Genomic DNA, 18,244 nt, shown 5'->3' on the forward strand with positions numbered 1-18,244 from the left:
CCTAAACTTAAACCATCTCTGACAAAATATTACACTGAACAATTTATTTTCTTTTCTTATTCGACCTTCACACTACCGCCGGGATTTTTGGAGGACATTCCTGGCTACCGCAGCATCGGATCTATTTATTCTAAGCTTCATCAGAGCAAAGTCTATCTTCACAGTCTTGTAAAGCTAGGAGCTTTGTTATTTGACGAAAGGTTTCTCATAAAAATCTGCTTAAATAGAAGGCTCACTTTTCCATGTCTTTCCTATCTATCGCTGAGATGTGGATAAAATTTAAGAACTCTAGAGGTCACAAAATGCTTCCTTCCCTGACAATACATCAAGATACTTCACTTGTAAATGAGTAGTGGTAGGATTGTTATTTTTAGTATGTTCTCTTCCAAATCTGGCAGATCTGAGTGGGACGGAGGGTCATTAAATATTCAGTCGTGCTTTTTTTAACCCAGAGAACTACTGGAATCCAAATTAACTACATGTTCTCTGCTTTAAAAATATCAAATTGCAATACATCATTTCAATTCTAACTTGCTACTCCCCTCTGCTATGGCATTATGCCGATATGCTTGTTTAGAAGTGAATCTTTAATTCTGAATTTTAAAAAAACTCTCTTCAAAGGAGCATTGGCCTTAAAATGGATCTAGAGGTTCTTGGCTGATATCTTGTTTGCATATGACTGGGTATGGTCTTGCCATGGAGTGTGATTATGAGGCCACCGTTCCGCTCGTCCATTTCTGTTCTACTGTAGGAGAGGTCGGTTCATTCGGACTGTTACATCTTTGATGGAACGATACCCTGTTGATCTTCATCGTCCCAGTTTTCGGGGCTTGCGATTATTTAGCGGGCTCTAAAAAATGTTTTGAACTAGAGAGAAGGACTGAATTTGAACTCTCAATACAGATAATCCTGCACTGCCGCTGAAATAAAGGATCGTTAGACCCTCAGATAGCCCTGTACTGATAGGCTTATTCAAGAGGCTATGGATTTTCCCGGTTTTGCTTTGAAGGGATCTAAGGCTGTTTCTGATTGGATTTAATTAGAGGATAACTGCTCAAATAAAAAGCAACCTACGTTGAATGCACTCTTTCCAATGAATAGCTAAACGAGGAGTTGGTATCAAGGAGAAATATCTTACCGCCATCTGCAAAACCAGTTGCAGTGATGATAGGAATGGCCACCATGATCAGTCCACTGCTACTCCACACGTACTTCATCAAGAATTGCTCTAGCATGATATACCACAAACGCTTCGATAAAATGAGATTCATTTGCTCTGTCAAAGCTCTGTAACTTTTTTGCAGTTGCTTCATTTCTACCTATGGATGAAAAATGAACAGGTATTTAAATATCCGGCCCGGCACAAGCAGAAAAACCATTCAGATATATCCAATGCACCTCTAGACAGTGAGCTCGCTATGGGCAGAGAATGAGTCTGTTACCGTATCGTACTCTCCCAAGCACTTAGTACAGCGCGTTGCAGACAGTAAGCGCTCGATAAATACGATGGATTTATTGTCCTGGGTGACCTTGGGCAAGTCACTTCACTTCTCTGTGCCTCGCTTCCCTCATCTGTAAAACTGGGATGAAGACTGTGAGCCCCACGTGGGACAACCTGATTTCCTTGCATCTAGCCCAGGGCTTAGAACAGTGCTTAGCACATACTAAGTGCTTAACAAATACCACAATTATTATTTTGCGTCTTACTTTTTTTTTAATCTAAAAGTCTCAGGCTAATGTTTGGGCAACTTCTCACAGACAAATGAAAATACCAGAAAAATACTTGTTTGCAGTAGCCTTCTGGAAAGAATGGCAATAGACTTTGTAGTAGTCTTTATAATTTTGACTTTGCAATTCCTGGAAGTTTAAACAGGGGAAAGGAGAAGATGGTTTATTAATAATAATAATAATAATGGCATTTGTGAAGTGCTTACTATGTGCAAAGCACTGTTCTAAGCGCTGGGGAGGCTACAAGATGATCAGGTTGTCCCACGTGGGGCTCACAGTCATAATCCCCATTTTACAGTTGAGGGAACTGAGGCACAGAGAAGTGAAGTGACTTGCCTAAAGTCACACAGCTGACAAGTGGCGGAGCCGGAATTTGAACCCATGACCTCGGACTCCCCAGCCCGTGCTCTTTCCACTGAGCCACCCTGCTTCTATGTACATATATTTATAGGTGCATCGAGAGAGAGAGAAGCAGCTTGGCTTAGTGGAAAGAGCACGGGCTTGGGAGTCATAGCTGTGCAGCACTGCATATCCGACTCCTAAATAGAAATTACATTTAGAGGATTTTTACAGCTGAAGAGTGTCAGAGATAAAAACTATAATCATTAGTCAGTGAAACTTGAAGAACTGTAATTTTCGATTCTCCCGATTATTTCAATGCAACTCTCTTCTCCTTGCAGATGTAAGTAATGAGGCACCCCTTCGGAACGGATTCAATGTGTTGGGATTTGCCTTTTGCACAAGTTGCCTTAAACACGTGACGGTTTACATCACTGGGTTCAGTGAGTCAAGAAGAATGACAAATCACAATGATTAATATGATTTTTCCCAGCTAATACTGAAGTGGGAGTAGAGAAACACAGCCTTTTAAAAATGTTTAGCTCCGAGGCTGAAGGAACAGGAAAGCGGTTAATGTTTATTGTAACTATTAAAATTAAATAATTACCATATAAAATACAGTCATCAGCTGTATAGACCACAAACATTTTTTGAACATTTCATTTTTTGTTTTCGGGCATATATGGTGGATTTAAAAACATATTTTGTATAAAAAATTGCATCAAATCATTTAATTTTGTCAAATTTTGTGATTATATTGGTGCTGAAAGTCTCTGCCTGCCCTCTAATTTTTAAAAGAACACACGATTCTATCTACCTCTTTTCTTCTCCTTTTGCCCACCCTCATCCATGTTCTTTATAGGTCCTCCCAGGAGGTACGTTTTAGCTTCTTCTCTCTGCCCGTGTCCTCTCCAAAAAATCCCGAACAACGCCAACAGCAGCAACGAAACGGATCTGAAACTTCATTCAATTCCAACTCTGACCTGTTGCTCTTTAGATGTTGTAAAGCAGAAGTGACTAAGCTCATTTATTAAAGATCCAAAAAAAACTTCCACTTTCCTCATACCGTTTTCCCTCGTCCTCCTGAATGAAATTGTTTCCCTAGCCGCGTCATTAACGATCCACTTGCTTTATCACTTTTCCCAACTACTGTGTAGATTTCCCCAGTTTTCAGCAAGTTGATGAAAACCAGGTCTGGTCTGGGGTTTGAGGGGTATTTTTTTTTTCTTTTTTAGTTTCATATGAGAAATTAAATAGCAAACACATAGGGACAAGGGCTTAAACTGAAGTTTATTGGGAAATTGTAAAATTTAAAGTATCAAGGGAAATTAATCTTAGACTTTGTAGTAGTCATTAAAATTTTGACTTTGCAATTCCTGAAAGTTTAAACGGGGGAAAGAAGAAGATCGTTCAATGTGAGCCCGCTGTAGGCAGGGATTGTCTCTATTTGTTCCTGCACTGTGCTTTCCAAGCACCTAGTACAGTGCTCTGCACACAGTAAGCGCTCAAAAAGTACCATTGAATGAATGAATATGTATATATTTTGCATAGAGAGAGAAGCAGCTTGACTTAATGGAAAGAGCACGGATTTGGGAGTCAGAGGACATGGGTTCTAATTCCGCTCCACCACTTGTTTGCTGTGTGACCTTGGGTGAGTCATTTCACTTCTCTCTGCCTCAGTGACCTCATCTGATAAAATGCGGATGAAGACTGTGATCAGGTCCACGTGGGAGGACCTGATGACCTTGTAACTACCCCAGCGCTCAGGACAGGGCTTGGCACGTAGCAAGCACTTAACAAGTACTCTAATTATTATTGTGATTAGGTAGTATAAATAGCCTAGAAGCAGCATGGCTCAGGGGCAAGAGTACAGGCTTGGGAGTCGGAGGACATGGGTCCAAGCCCGGCTCCGCCGCTTATCTGCTGTGGAACCTTGGGCAAATCTCTTCACTTCTCTCTGCCTCAGTTCCTTCATCTGTAAAATGGGGATAAAGACTGTGAGGCCCCCGTGGGACAATCTGATTACCTTATATTCATTCATTCATTCAATCGTATTTATTGAGCGCTTCCTGTGTGCAGAGCACTGTACTAAGCGCTTGGAAGGTGCAATTAGGCAACAGATAGAGACAATCCCTGCCCAACAACGGGCTCACAGTCTAAGAGGGGGAGACGGGCAGCAAAACAAAACAAGTAGACAGGCATCAATACCCTCAAAATAGATTAATAGAATCACAGATGTAGACACGTCATTAATAAAATAAATTGAATAATAAATAATACATACAAATATACCCAAGTGCTGTGGGGAGGGGAAGGGGGGAGAGCAGAGGGAGGGAGCTGGGGCGATGGGCAGAGAGGAGGAGCAGGGGGAAAGGGAGGACTCAGTCTGGAAAGGCCTCCTGGAGGAGGTGAGTTCTCAGCAGGGCTTTGAAGAGGGGAAGAGAGTTTGGCAGATGTGAAGAGGGAGGGCATTTCAGGTCGGTGGAAGGACGTGGGCCAGGGATCGACGGCGGGACAGGAGAGAGAGGAGTGTGCGGGGTGGGCTGGAGAAGGAGAGAAGGGAGGTGAGGTAAGAGGGGGCAAGGAGATGGAGAGCTTTGAAGCCAAGAGTGAGGAGTTTTTGTTTCGTGCGGAGGTTGATAATAATAATAATAATAGCGGTATTTGTTAAGCGCTTACTATGAGCAAGGCACTCTTCTAAGCGCTGGGGGGATACAGGGTGATCAGATTGTTCCACGTGGGGCTCACAGTTTTAATCCCCATTTTACAGACGAGGTATCTGAGGCACAGAGAAGTTTAGCGACTTGCCCAAAGTCACACTGCTAGCAAGCGGCAGAGCTTAGATTCGAACCCATGACCTCTGCCTCCCAAGCCCAGGCTCTTTCCACTGAGCGGCAACCACAGGAGGTTTTTAAGGAGGGGAGTGACATGCCCAGAGCGTTTCTGTAGGAAGATGAGCCGGGCTGCGGAATGAAGAATAGACCGGAGCGGGGAGAGACGGGAGGAAGGGAGATCAGAGAGGAGGCTGATGGCAGCGCTCAGAACAGTGCTTGGCACGAAGCAAGCGCTTAACAAGTACCTTAATTATTATTGTGACTATGTAGGATACAGGGCTAGCCGACCATTAACTGTCACGGGCAGCTAAGAACGAAAAACCGGATCGGTCACCAGCCTAACAGATGACATCTAGTGCTGCTTTAGTTTCAGAGAACAATCTCACACCTCCCCCCCTCACCTCGATTTCTTAGGGCAGTGCCTGGCACTTAGTAAGCGCTTCAGGAATATCATTCATTCATTCAATCGTATTTATTGAGCGCTTACTATGTGCAGAGCACTGGACTAAGCGATTTCTTAGGGCAGTGCCTGGCACCTAGTAAGCGCTTAACGAATATCATTCATTCATTCATTCATTCATTCAATCGTACTTATTGAGCGCTTACTATGGGCAGAGCACTGGACTAAGCGATTTTTTAGGGCAGTGCCTGGCACCTAGTAAGCGCTTAACGAATATCATTCATTCATTCATTCAATCGTACTTATTGAGCGCTTCCTATGTGCAGAGCGCTGAACTAAGCGCTTGGAACGTACAATTGGGCAAAGAGGGAGACAATCGCTGTCCAAAAACGGGCTCACAGTCATCGACAGTAGTAGCAGCATTCATTCATTCAGTGCTATTTAGTGAGCGCTGACTGTGTGCAGAGCACTGGACTAAGCGTTTGGAAAGTACAGTCCGTTAACAGAGAGAGACAATGATCACTGATAATAATAACGAGGACGCTGGTATTTGTTAAGCGCTCACCAGGTGCCGGGCACGCTTCTAAGGGCCGCGGTAGATACAAGGTGATGAGGTTGCCCCAGGTGGGGCTCCCGTGTCTTCATCCCCATTTTCCAGATGAGGTCACTGAGGCCCGGAGAAGTGAAGCGACCTGCCCAAAGTCGCACGGCTGACAGGTGGAGGAGGAGAGATGAGAACCCACGACCGACTCCCCAGGCCGGGCTCCTTCCCCTAAGCCACCTCCCCAACAAGGGGCTCCCACTCGAGCAGAAGTAAGAGTGAAGCGGTGTGGCTCAGTGGAGAGGGCCGCGGTCAGAAGGTCGTGGGTTCCCATCCCGGGGCTCGGCCAGCCGCGGGACTTGGGGCAAGCCGAAGCAGCGTGGCGCAGTGGAAAGAGCACGGGCTTTGGAGTCAGGGCTCATGAGTTCGAATCCCGGATCTGCCACTTGTCAGCTGTGTGACTGTGGGCAAGTCACTTAACTTCTCTGTGCCTCAGTTCCCTCATCTGTAAAATGGGGATTAAGACTGTGAGCCCCGCGTGGGACAACCTGATTCCCCTGTGTTTACCCCAGTGCTTAGAACAGTGCTCGGCACATAGTAAGCGCTTAACAAATACCAACGTCCCTTTTCTGGGCCTCGGGCCCCTCACCCGTCAAGTGGGGCCACCTGATCACCTCGCACCCTCCCGAGCGCTGTGCACAGAGTAGGCGCTTGGGAAACGCCCCGATGATGGTGATGCCCCAGACTGAGCTCCCCGCTTTTCCCTCTGCTCCCTCCACCCCCCCGCCCCCCCTTTCACCTCTCGGCAGCTAAACCCTCTTCTCCCTCCTCTCCCTCTGCTCCTCCCCCTCTCCCGTCCCATCCCCTCGGCCCCTGGGCTCGTCCGCTCGACCGTATAGATCTTCATCACCCTATCTTCATCATCTCGCTTAATGAGATGTCCATCCCCCCGATGCTATTTATCTGCCGTTGTTTTAACGGGCCGTTCTTCCCCTGGCCTCTATTTATCGCCATCGTTCTCGTCCGTCCGTCTCCCCCGATCAGCCCGTCAGCGGGCAGGGGCCGCCTCTATCTGTTGCCGACTGGTCCATTCCGAGCGCTCAGTACAGTGTTCTGCACAGCGCAAGCGCTCAATGAATACCACCGAATGAACGACCGATGACGGATGACGCTGGTCAGGCAGCCTCCAGCTGCGGCCCACCTTGTGTCCCCGGTAAAAGGCGATCTCTTCCACGTTGGCGATGATCCGGGAGTGCACGTAGCGCAGGTAGCCTCGCCTGTGGGCCTCTTCGGACACCAGCTGGCCGAATTTGGGCGAGCAGGCCTTGAGCACCCTGGCCGTGGCATAGACGACGAGCCCCGCCAGGAGGGTGGGTCCGACGGGACTGGCCCCCCTGGACGTGGCCGTCCGGATGAGGGTGTACGAGGTCAGCCCCACGTCCAAGATGGGCTTGGTCAGGTTGGAGTAGAGGTGGGCCACCGAGCGGGCGAAGGTGGCGATGTCCTCGGTGAGGGACTGGTCGGGGTTGGCCAGCCTCCCGTCCATGTTGACGACCTTGTAGTAGGTCTGGCCGGCGAAGTAGGTCTCGTAGGCGCGGTCCACCAGGCGGGTGCGGAAGGCCAGGGCCAGCCGGCCCTCCAGGTAGCGGATGGCGCTGTTGACGAAGGTGGCCGGGAGGGCCACCGTCAGCCACTTGACCAGCTGCACGGCGAAGGCGCGGGGTCTCTTCTCCACGATGCTCTTGACGATCTTCCCGTCCAGCCCGGCCACGTAGATGGACAGGAAGGTCCTGGACACCAGGGCCACCGAGTGGAGGCCCAGCCAGCCGGACTCGGGGGTGGCCAGGCCGGGCAAGAGGATGCCCCGCAGGTGGAGCAGCTGGCGGACGAAGTCCTCGGGCAGGGCGGGGCTCCCGGCCCGGGGCCCCCTCCTCAGCCGCCGCCCCACGAGGGGGTAGAGGGTCTTGAGGGCGTAGGCTGCGGCCAGCAGGCAGGCGGCCCTCTTGGCGGCGGCGGGCCCGGCCCATCGCCGGCCCCGCCGGCTCACGGCCCCGGCCTCGCCCCACATGGCCGGGGACCCCGCCGCCCCGGGCCGGTCCTGCCCGGCCCCCCTTCGGCGAGGAGGACGGGCCCGCCCCGGGCCTCCGGGCCTGCGGCGCCCGCCAGCCTCGCTCCTCGCCTTTTCCTCTCCTTTTTTAGATGCTTTTTCCCCTCTTTTTCGATAGCTCGCGTCGTGCGGCGGCGCACGGGCCGACGCGGCCCCCTCCTCCCGGCCGCCCTCCCTCCCTCCCTCCCTCCCTCCCTCCCGCCCGCTTGTGGGGCCTCCTGCCGCCGGGCTCCGCCTTGGGCCTCCCGGCGCCGCACGCCCCGCCCCCTCGCCCCGACCCCGCACGCCCATTGGCTGCCGGGACGTGACTGACAGCGCCGCCGCTGATTGACAGCTCCTCCCACGGCCCTCCCTTTGCAGCCACCGGGAGCCGGGGCCGGGGAGGGCGTCTTATTCATTCATTCAGTCATTCAATAGTATTTATTGAGCGCTTACTACGGGCAGGGCGCTGGACGAAGCGCTTGGAATGGACCAATCGGCCACGGTTAGAGACAGTCCCTGCCCACCGACGGGCTCACAGTCTAATCGGGGGAGACGGACGGACAAAAACAATAGCGATAAATAGAAGCAAGGGGATGGACAGCTCATTAAAACAATAGCGATAGACGGAAACGGTAGAGTCAAGGGGATGCGCGCCTCATTAAAACAGTAGCAGTAAAATAGAATCAAGGGGATGGACAGCTCATTAAAACAATAGCGATAGACAGAAACGGTAGACTCAAGGGGATGAACATTTCATTAAAACAGTAGCAATAAATAGAATCAAGGGGACGGACAGCTCATTCACGAAATAAATAGGGTAATGAAAATATATGCAAATGAGCGGACGAGCACAGTGCTGAGGGGAGGGCAAAGGGAGGGGGAGGAGCAGAGGGAAACGGGGGGGGAAAGGGGGCTTAGCTGAGGGGAGGTGAAGGGGGGGCAGAGAGGGAGCAGAGGGAAAAGGGGAAGCTCAGTGTGGAAGGCCTCTTGGAGGAGGTGAGCTCTCAGTAAGGGTTTTGAAGAAGGGAAGAGAGTTAGTTTGGCGGAGGTGAGGAGGGAGGGCGTTCCAGGGCCGCGGGAGGACGTGGGCCAGGGGTCGACGGCGGGATAGGCGACAACGCGGGACGGTGAGGAGGTGGGCGGCAGAGGAGTCTTAGGTCCGTCTCCCCCCCGGGTTCATTCAATCGTATTTATTGAGCGCTTCCTCTCTACAGAGCACTGTACTAAGCGCTCGGGATGCACAGTTCGGCAACAGATAGACACCATCCCTACCCCACGACGGGCTCACACTTGGTCAGCACATCTCTTCCTCCTTCCCCTCCCCTCAGCACTGTACTCATTTCTATATATTCTTTATTACCCTATTTATTTTGTTAATAATAATAATAATGTTGGTATTTGTTAAGCGCTTACTATGCGCAGAGCACTAAGCGCTGGGGTAGATACAGGGTAATCAGGTCGTCCCACGTGAGGCTCACAGTTAATCCCCATTTTCCAGATGAGGTAACTGAGGCCCAGAGAAGTGAAGTGACTTGCCCACAGTCACACAGCTGACAAATGGCAGAGTCGGGATTCGAACCCATGACCTCTGACTCCCAAGCCCGGGCTCTTTCCACTGGGCCACGCCTCCTTAATAATAATAATGTTTGTATTTGTTAAGCGCTGACTATGTGCGGAACACTGTTCTAAACGCTGGGGGAGGTACAGGACAATCAGATCGTCCCACATGAGGCTCACAGTCTTAATCCCCATTTTACGGATGAGGTCACTGAAGCACAGAGAGGTGAAGGGACTTGCCCACAGTCACACAGCTGACAAGTGACAGAGCTGGGATTGATTCTGTTTATCTTGATGAAGTTGTCTTGTTTTTGTTTTGTTCTGTTTTGCTTTGCTGTCTGTCTCCCCCGTTTAGGCTGTGAGCCCGTCACTGGGCAGGGATTGTCTCTATCTGTTGCCGAATTGTCCATTCCGAGCGCTTAGTAGAGTGCTCTGCACATAGTAAGCGCTCAATAAATACGAATGAAAGAATTCATTCATTCAGGGCCCGCGTTTGGGAGTCAGAGGACCGGGGTTCTCATCCCCCTTCGGCTCCTTCTCTGCTCAGGGATCCTTGGGCGAGTCACTAAACTTCTCTGGGCCTCAGTTCCCCCTTCTGTAAAAATGGGGATTGAAAGTGGGAGCCCCACGGGGAGGGGGGGACAGTCTGAAGGCCTTGGATCTACCCCAGCGCTCGGAATAGTGCTTGGCCCAGAGTAAGCGCTTATCCGATCCCATCGTTATCATTAATAATGATGGTATTTGTTAAGCGCTTACTCTACGCCAAGCACTGTTCCAAGCGCTGGATACGTGGGGCAACCTTATTACCTTGTACCCACCTCAAGTCTTAGAACAGTGTTTGTCACATAGTAAACGCTTAACAAACATCATCCTTACGATTATTATCCCAGGGCTTAGGACAGTGTTTGGCACATCGTCAACGCTTCACAAATACCATCATCATTATCATTATTATCATTACCCCAGCGCTTAGGACAGTGCTTGTCACACAGTAAAGGCTTAACAAATACCATCATTATGATTATTACCCCAGCGCTTAGGACAGTGTTTGGCACATAGTAAGGACTTCGCAAATACCATCATCATTATTATTATCATTACCCCAGTGCTTAGGACAGTGCTTGTCACACAGTAAACGCTTAACAAATACCATCATTATTATCATTATGACGTGGGACAACCTGATTACCTTGTACTACCCCAGGGCTCAGCACAGTGCTTGGCACTTAGTAAGCGCTTAACAAATCCCATCATTATTATTCATTCGATCTTATTTATTGAGCGCTTACTGTGTGCAGAGCACCGTACTAAGCGCTCGGAAAGTGCAATTCGGCAAAAGAGAGACACAGTCCCTGCCCACACCGGGCTCACAGTCTAGAGACAGACAACAGAACAAAACAAGAAGTCAGGCATCAATAGCACCAAGATAAATAGAATCATAGATATATATGCATCATTAATAAAATTGAGTAATAAATAATATATACAGATATAGACAAGTGCTGTGGGGAGGGGAAGGGGGAAGAGCAGAGGGAGGGAGCAGGGGGAATGGGGAGGGGAGGAGGGGCAGAGGGAAAGGGAAGGTTCAGTGTGGGAAGGCCTCCTGGAGGAGGTGAGCTCTCAGTAGAGCTTTGAAGAGGGGAAGAGAGTTAGTTTGGCAGATTTGAGGAGGGAGGGCGTTCCAGGTCAGAGGGAGGACGTGGCCCAGGGGTCGACGGCGGGATAGGCGAGAACGGGGGACCGTGATGAGGTGAGCGGCAGAGGTGCGGAGTGTATAGGGAGGTCTGGAGAAGGAGAGAAGGGAGGTGAGGTAGGAGGGGGCAAGGGGATGGACAGCTTTGAAGCCCAGAGTGAGGAGTTTTTGCTTGGTGCGAAGGTTGATAGGCAACCACTGGAGGTTTTTGAGGAGGGGAGTGACATTCATTCATTCAATAGTATTTATTGAGCGCTTTCTATGTGCAGAGCACTGGACTAAGCGCTCGGAATGGACAAATCGGCAGCAGATAGAGACAATCCCTGCCCACTGACGGGCTCACAGTCTAAACGGGGGAGACGGACGGCACAGCAAAACAGAACAAAACAAAAACAAGACATCATCATCAACATAAATAGAATCAAGGAGATGTACACCTCGTTAACAAAATAAAAAGGATAATATATACAAATGAGCATAGTGCTGAGGGGAGGGGAAAGAGGAAGAGCAGAGGGTGGCGGGGGAGGGGAGGAGGAGCAGAGGGAAGGGAGCCCTCAGTGTGGGAAGGCCTCTTGGAGGAGGTGAGCTCTCAGAAGGGCTTTGAAGAGGGGAAGAGAGTTAGTTTGGCGGAGGTGAGGAGGGAGGGCGTTCCGGGACCGCGGGAGGACGTGGCCCAGGGGTCGACGGCGGGATGGGCGAGACCGAGGGACGGTGAGGAGGTGGGCGGCGGAGGAGCGGAGCGTGCGGGGTGGGCGGTGGAAAGAGAGAAGGGAGGAGAAGTAGGAGGGGGCAAGGGGATGGAGAGCCTCGAAACCCAGAGTGAGGAGTTTTTGTTTCGTGCGGAGGTCGATGGGCAACCACTGGAGGTTTTTAAGAAGGGGAGTGACAGGCCCAGAGCGTTTCTGCGGGAAGATGAGCCGGGCAGCGGAATGAAGAATAGACTGGAGCGGGGAGAGACAGGGAGATCAGAAAGGAGGCTGATGCAGTCGTCCAGTCAGGATAGGATGAGAGATTGTACTAAAGCGGTAGCGGTTTGGGTGGAGAGGAAAGGGCGGATCTTGGCGATGTTGAGGAGGTGAGACCGGCCGGTTCTGGTGACGGATTGGATGTGTGGGGTGAACGAGAGAGCAGAGTCGAGGATGACACCAAGGTTGCGGGCCTGTGAGACGGGAAGGGTGGTCGTACCGACCACAGTGACGGGGAAGTCAGGAAGAGGACGGGGCTTGGGAGGGAAGATGAGGAGCTCAGTTTTGGACGTGTTGAGTTTTAGGTGGCGGGCAGACATCCAGGTGGAGACGTCCCGGAGGCAGGAGGAGATACGAGCCTGGAGGGAGGGGGAGAGAGCAGGGGAGGAGAGGTCGATTTGGGTGTCATCTGCATGGAGATGACAGTTGAAGCCGTGGAGCGAATGAGTTCACCGAGGGAGTGAGTATAGATGGAGAACAGAAGGGGACCAAGAACTGACCCTTGAGGAACTCCTACAGTTAGAGGACGGGAGGGGGAGGAGGAGCCCGCCAAGGAGACCGAGAATGACAGGCCAGAGAGATGAGAGGAGAACCGGGTAGAGGACGGAGTCCGTGAAGCCCAGGTGAGATGAGGTGTGGAGGAGGACGTGTCAAAGGCAGCCGAGAGGTCGAGGAGGATCAGGATAGAGTAGGAGCCGTTGGATTTGGCCAGAAGGAGGTCACGGGTGACCTTAGAGAGAGCAGTCTCGGTAGAGTGGAGGGGACGGAAGCCAGATCGGAGGGGGTCCGGGAGAGAGTTGGAGTTGAGGAATTCAGGGCAGCGAGTGTAGACGACTGGTTCTAGGAGTTTGGAAAGGAAGGATAGGCGGGAGATGGGACGATAATTGGAAGGAGAAGTGGGGTCGAGAGAGGGTTTGTTTTTTTTTAGGTTGGGGGAGGCGTGGGCACGTTTGAAGGCAGAGGGGAAGAAGCCGTTGGAGAGCGAGCGGTTGAAGATGGAAGTTAAGGAGGGGAGGAGGGAAGGGGAGGGAAGGGGTGAGAGATTTTTTAATGTCAGAAGGAATGGGGTACGAAGCGAGGGGGTGGCACTTGGGAGGAGGGAGGAGATCTCCTCTGGAGATACTGCAGGAAAGGGTGGGAAAGTAGAGGAGGGGGTCGAGGGGAGGGGGGATAAAGGAGGGGGAGGTTCCACTTTGGGGAGCTCAGCCCTGATGGTGTTAATTTTCCTAATGAAGTAGGTGGCCAGGTCGAGGGGGTGAGCGATGGGGGAGGGAGAGGGACAGGAGGCCTGAGAAGGGAGTTAAATGTCCCGAACAACTTTCGGGGGTGATGGGCATGGGTGTCAATAAGGGAAAAGAAAGTGTTTGGCACATAGTAAGCGCTTAACCAATACCATCATTATTATTATTATTATTATTACTGAGCATGGTCGGCTCCACCGAAAGACATGGGGATTTAAAGCCCGCTGTCTTTTTTTTCTCTCTTCCGCAGATCGTGTGGAGGAGGGGAGCAAGGGGCAATTAATAATGATGATGATGGGATTTGTTAAGTGCTTACTATGTGCCAGGCACCGAGCTAACACTGGGGTGAATACGAGCAAATTGGGTTGGACACAGTCCCTGTCCCGCGTGGGGCTTATAGTCTCGATCCCCATTTTACAGACGAGGGAACTGAGGCCCAGAGAAGTCAAGTGTTTCGCCCAAAGCCACACAGCAGACAAGTGGCAGAGGCAGAATTAGAACCCCTGACTTTCTGACTCTCAGACCCATGTTCCATCCACTACATCACGCTGCCCTTCTTATGCGTGTATGTATTCATTCATTTACTCTTATCTATTGAGCGCTTACTGTGTGCAGTGCACCCTACTAAGCGCTGGGAGATTCAGGTACAAAAATAAACAATTACAATCCCTGCCCACGGAGAGTTTATAGAAGCAGTGACTCAGTGAAAAGAGCACGGGCTGGGGAGTCAGAGGTCATGGGTTCAAATCCCGTCCCCGCTGCTTGTCAGCTGTGTGACTTTGGGCAAGTCACTTCACTTCTCCGTGCCTCAGTTCCCTCATCTATAAAATAGGCATTAAGACTGCGAGCCCCACGAGGGGCAACCTGATCACCTTGTATCTTCCCCAGCGCTTAGAACAGTGCTTTGCACATAGTGAGTGCTTAACAAATGCCATTATTATCCATTTATTTATTCATTCGATAGTGTTTATTGAGCGCTTACTGTGTGCAGAGCACTGCACTAAGCACTTGGAAAAGTACAATATCATCATAAACAGGGACATTCCCTGCCCAAGGCGAGCTCACAGTCTGATTCTGATTCTGCACCCCCTGATTTTGATTCTGAGTCCGATTCCGATCGATCCTGGAAGAAATCTGAAAAAGACAAGGACGTGTAGAGGGGCAGGAGAGAAGAAAATAAACTCTGCCTTTATGTCCCCAGGGAGGTTTATTTTTTCATCATCTTGGGGTCATTGGGGTATTTATTGGACCCAGAAGGGGCACGTTTTATGGGTGGGGTGATTGACAGGCACTCATCTCCCACTCTTCTAAATTAAGAAGTTCCATCCTCTCCTGATGGTTTGCAACCAGCTGACTGTGTGTGCTGCCTATAGGGAGGGGACGCTCCATAATCCAACTCCACACAAAATACGACGATTTCTAAATCTGTCTCCTTTGTGCCTCAGGGTGTTGGAGAATGACTCACTTACATGGAAATATAATCCCTTGCGGCACGGTTGCATCTGCTACTCCCAGTGCCTGTCAACATTTCTGCTTCTCCTTCTCGTGTGGCAATTTTCTTGGAGGCTCTGTTCTAAGACAGTTACCTAATTTGTAACTGCTGTATCCCTGGCTGGCCTTTTATTTCTGCCTGACGCTGCATTACTTCACAATTTTCTTCACTATATTTAGAAATACTTGGCGGGGAAAGTGTCTACCAGCTCCGTCCCATGGCACTCTTCCCAGCGCTTAGTACAATGCTCTGCATAAGGTAAGTGCTGGGTAAATACCATTGATTGATTAATCGATGGATTCCGGTCTCTCTGCTGAAAACTTCCTATTCCAGCTCACCATACAGCATACAACAGTCATTTGGACAGTCTTTGTTTCACCCATCCTCCATGTAAACCCATCAGTGGGTAGGGATTGTCTCTATCTCTTGCCCGATTGTACATTCCAAGCGCTTAGTACAATGCTCTGCACATAGTAAGCGCTCAATAAATACCATTGAATGCATAGATGTTCTGTCCCGGGAGTCCTTCTGACCTGGGTTCTAGTTCCCCCTCCACCACTTGTCTGCTATGTGATCTTGGGCAAGTCACTTAACTTCTCTTTGCCTCAGTTACCTCATCTGAATTATGGGGATTAAGACTGTGAGCCCCAAGTGGGGCATGGCCTGTGTCCAGTCTGATTACCTTGTATCTACCCTAGAGCTTAGAATGGCGCCTGCACATAGTAAGCACCTAACTAATACCATTAAAAAAAATATGAGAGTAGTATTTCTTTGATTTTGTGGTGTGATTGTATTCTAGCATCTCGTTGTCATCCTATCCTGGCATTTGATACTAAAATAGTGTGTAAGCTAATGGAACAGCTCAATAGGTTAGGCAAAGCTCTAACTCCGAGCCATATAGAAGGTTGAACATCCGTGGCTCAGTGGAAAGAGCACGGGCTTGGGAGTCAGAGGTCATGGGTTTGAATCCCAGCTCTACCACTTGTCAGCTGTGTGACTGTGGGCAAGTCACTTAACCTCTCTGTGCCTCAGGTCCCTCATCTGTAAAATGGGGATTAAGACTGTGAGCCTCACGTGAGACAACCTAATTACCCTGTATCTACCCCAGCACTGAGAACAGTGCTCTGCACATAGTATGTGCTTAATAATAATGTTGGTATTTGTTAAGCACTTACTATGTGCAGTAGTAACAAATACCAACATTATTATTACACTGATCCAACCACTTATCCTATCCCACCGTGACTAGCGCATCAGCCTCCTTGCTCACCTCCCTGCCTCCTGTTTCTCCCCAATCCAGTCACACCACAGTCTGCTGCCCGCATTATTTTTCTAAACAAAATTCAGTCCAGGTTTGTCCACTCCCTGGCCACCTCTGCATCAGATAGAAACTCCTAACCATTGGCTTTAAAGGACTCAATCACTTTACCCTCTATCTTATCTCCCTGATTTTCTACAATGACCCAGCACTCTCACTTCACTCACTTAGACTGTAAACCCGTCAAAGGGCAGGGACTGTCTCTGTTACCTATTTGTACGTTCCAAGCGCTTAGTACAGTGCTCTGCACAGAGTAAGCGCTCAATAAATGCTATTGAATGAACTTCACTCCTCTAACACCAGCCTACACACTGTGTCTCCATTTCATCTATCTTTTCCCTGACCTCTCGCTTGCATCCTTCCTTTGGCCTGAACTCCCTCCCCTTCCACATACAGCAGACCACCACTCTCCCCAGCTTCAAAGCCATAGTAAAATCCCATCTCTTCCAAGCCCACAAGAAGCTCGGAATCTGAAGGATTCCCCTTGTTTCTTTCCCCATCATGTAGCGGAGTGCTACACACAAATAATATAGCAGTGACATGACAATAAGAATAACAATAATAATGCATCCTTACGGTTGTGATCATGTAAGTCATACAGAAGGGATCAAGGACTGTGGATGATGTTTTTATCCCACTAAGTTGGAATAGTTCCTAATTGATTGGAATTTTTTTCTGAAACTAGACTGCAGATTCACTGTGCGTAACTGATAACGATTACATAGAAGAACATGCCCCTCTCCTTTCTCTGGTCTGGAACACCCTCCCGCTTTATATCTGACAGGACACGATTTTTTCCACCTTCAAAGCTTAATACTTCCTCCAAGATGTTCTGTCTAAGTCGTCATTTCCCCTATTTGGCCTCTCTTCATCATCTCTTGCACATTTGGATTTATAGCTCTTCAGCATTTATCACCCCACCCCCAGCTCCACAGCACTTAAGTACCTACGCCAATACTATCGCATTTCCCCTCCCTGTTATTTGTTTTAATGTTTCCCCTCTAGACTCTAAGTGTTTCGTGGGCAGGGGTCATGCCTGCCAAGTCTATTGTATTACACTCTCCCAAGCGCTTAGTACTGTGCTCTGTAAACAGTAAAGGCTCGATAAATAACACTGATTGATAGACTGAATAATACTGGATCTAGTATAGAATGCTCTCACTCCTTTAATGATCAAGAAAGAATCAGACAAGGATTTCAAACTTAGAAATGGCTAATCACTGGAGTAATCGTGGAGTAATCAAACCATCAAGGAGTATTCAAACACGTAATTCCTGGATAGGGTTTATTCCAGGTCTTTAAATAAGAACAACCTATGGAAAATCTATGGTATTGTACTCTCCCAAGTGCTTGGGACAGTGCTCTGTGCACAGTGAGCCCTCAGTAAATACGATTGATTGATTTATGGATTGAAAATCTAGGCATTCACAGTCACGATTCATCATAAACCAAACTGAATGGGTGAGGGCCTGTCTTCGCCGAAAGCTAAGAAGCAGATAAAGTCCGGAAGCGACGTTTGCTAAGGCATAGCTAAGAGTTATTGGTCTTTGAAGTGTATTCGTCCATTCCTACTAGCCCCAACTGAACCCATTCGCTTTTCTCTTCTAGTGTTTGTACTGCAAACACGCTCATTTTTGCTACACATTTTGTCTATTAGGGAATTAGGGAATGTTTTTCTGACAAGATCAACTTGCTTGCCTAGAGCATGCTGCAGCATCAAAAGAAAAGTTTGTGTTCAAGGATGCCTACTCAAATCTCTTGGGAAGCAGCATGGCTCAGTGAAAAGAGCCTGGGCTTGGGAGTCAGAGCCCGTGGGTTCGAATCCCAGCTCTGCCACTTGCCAGCTGTGTGGGCAAGTCACGGCTCAGTGGAAAGAGCCCGGGCTTGGGAGTCAGAAGTCATGGGTTCGAATCCCAGCTCTGGAACTTGTCAGCTGTGTGACTGTGGGCAAGTCATTTCACTTATCTGTGCCTCAGTTACCTCATCTGTAAAATGGGGATTAACTGTGAGCCTCACGTGGGACAACCTGATTACTCTGTATCTCCCC

The 18,244-nt window shown here is 49.5% G+C and overlaps 1 protein-coding gene across 1 annotated transcript in view; it reads right to left on the reverse strand.

Moving 5' to 3' along the window:
- The window catches only part of ABCD2 (ATP binding cassette subfamily D member 2), a 106,199-nt gene extending 98,092 nt beyond the window's left edge, over nucleotides 1-8,107 (reverse strand). Inside the window, exons 1-2 of the mRNA XM_029047226.2 lie at nucleotides 7,044-8,107; nucleotides 1,139-1,319 (exon numbers count right to left, since the gene is read on the reverse strand). Of these exons, the coding sequence (XP_028903059.1) occupies nucleotides 1,139-1,319; nucleotides 7,044-7,910 (1,048 nt within the window). The 5' untranslated portion in view covers nucleotides 7,911-8,107. The remainder of the gene's footprint in view (nucleotides 1-1,138; nucleotides 1,320-7,043) is intronic.
- Between the last annotated feature and the right edge of the window lie 10,137 nt (nucleotides 8,108-18,244).

The sequence above is a fragment of the Ornithorhynchus anatinus genome, chromosome 2 (assembly GCF_004115215.2).
Source record: "Ornithorhynchus anatinus isolate Pmale09 chromosome 2, mOrnAna1.pri.v4, whole genome shotgun sequence".
In the NCBI taxonomy this organism is placed as follows: Eukaryota; Metazoa; Chordata; class Mammalia; order Monotremata; family Ornithorhynchidae; genus Ornithorhynchus; species Ornithorhynchus anatinus.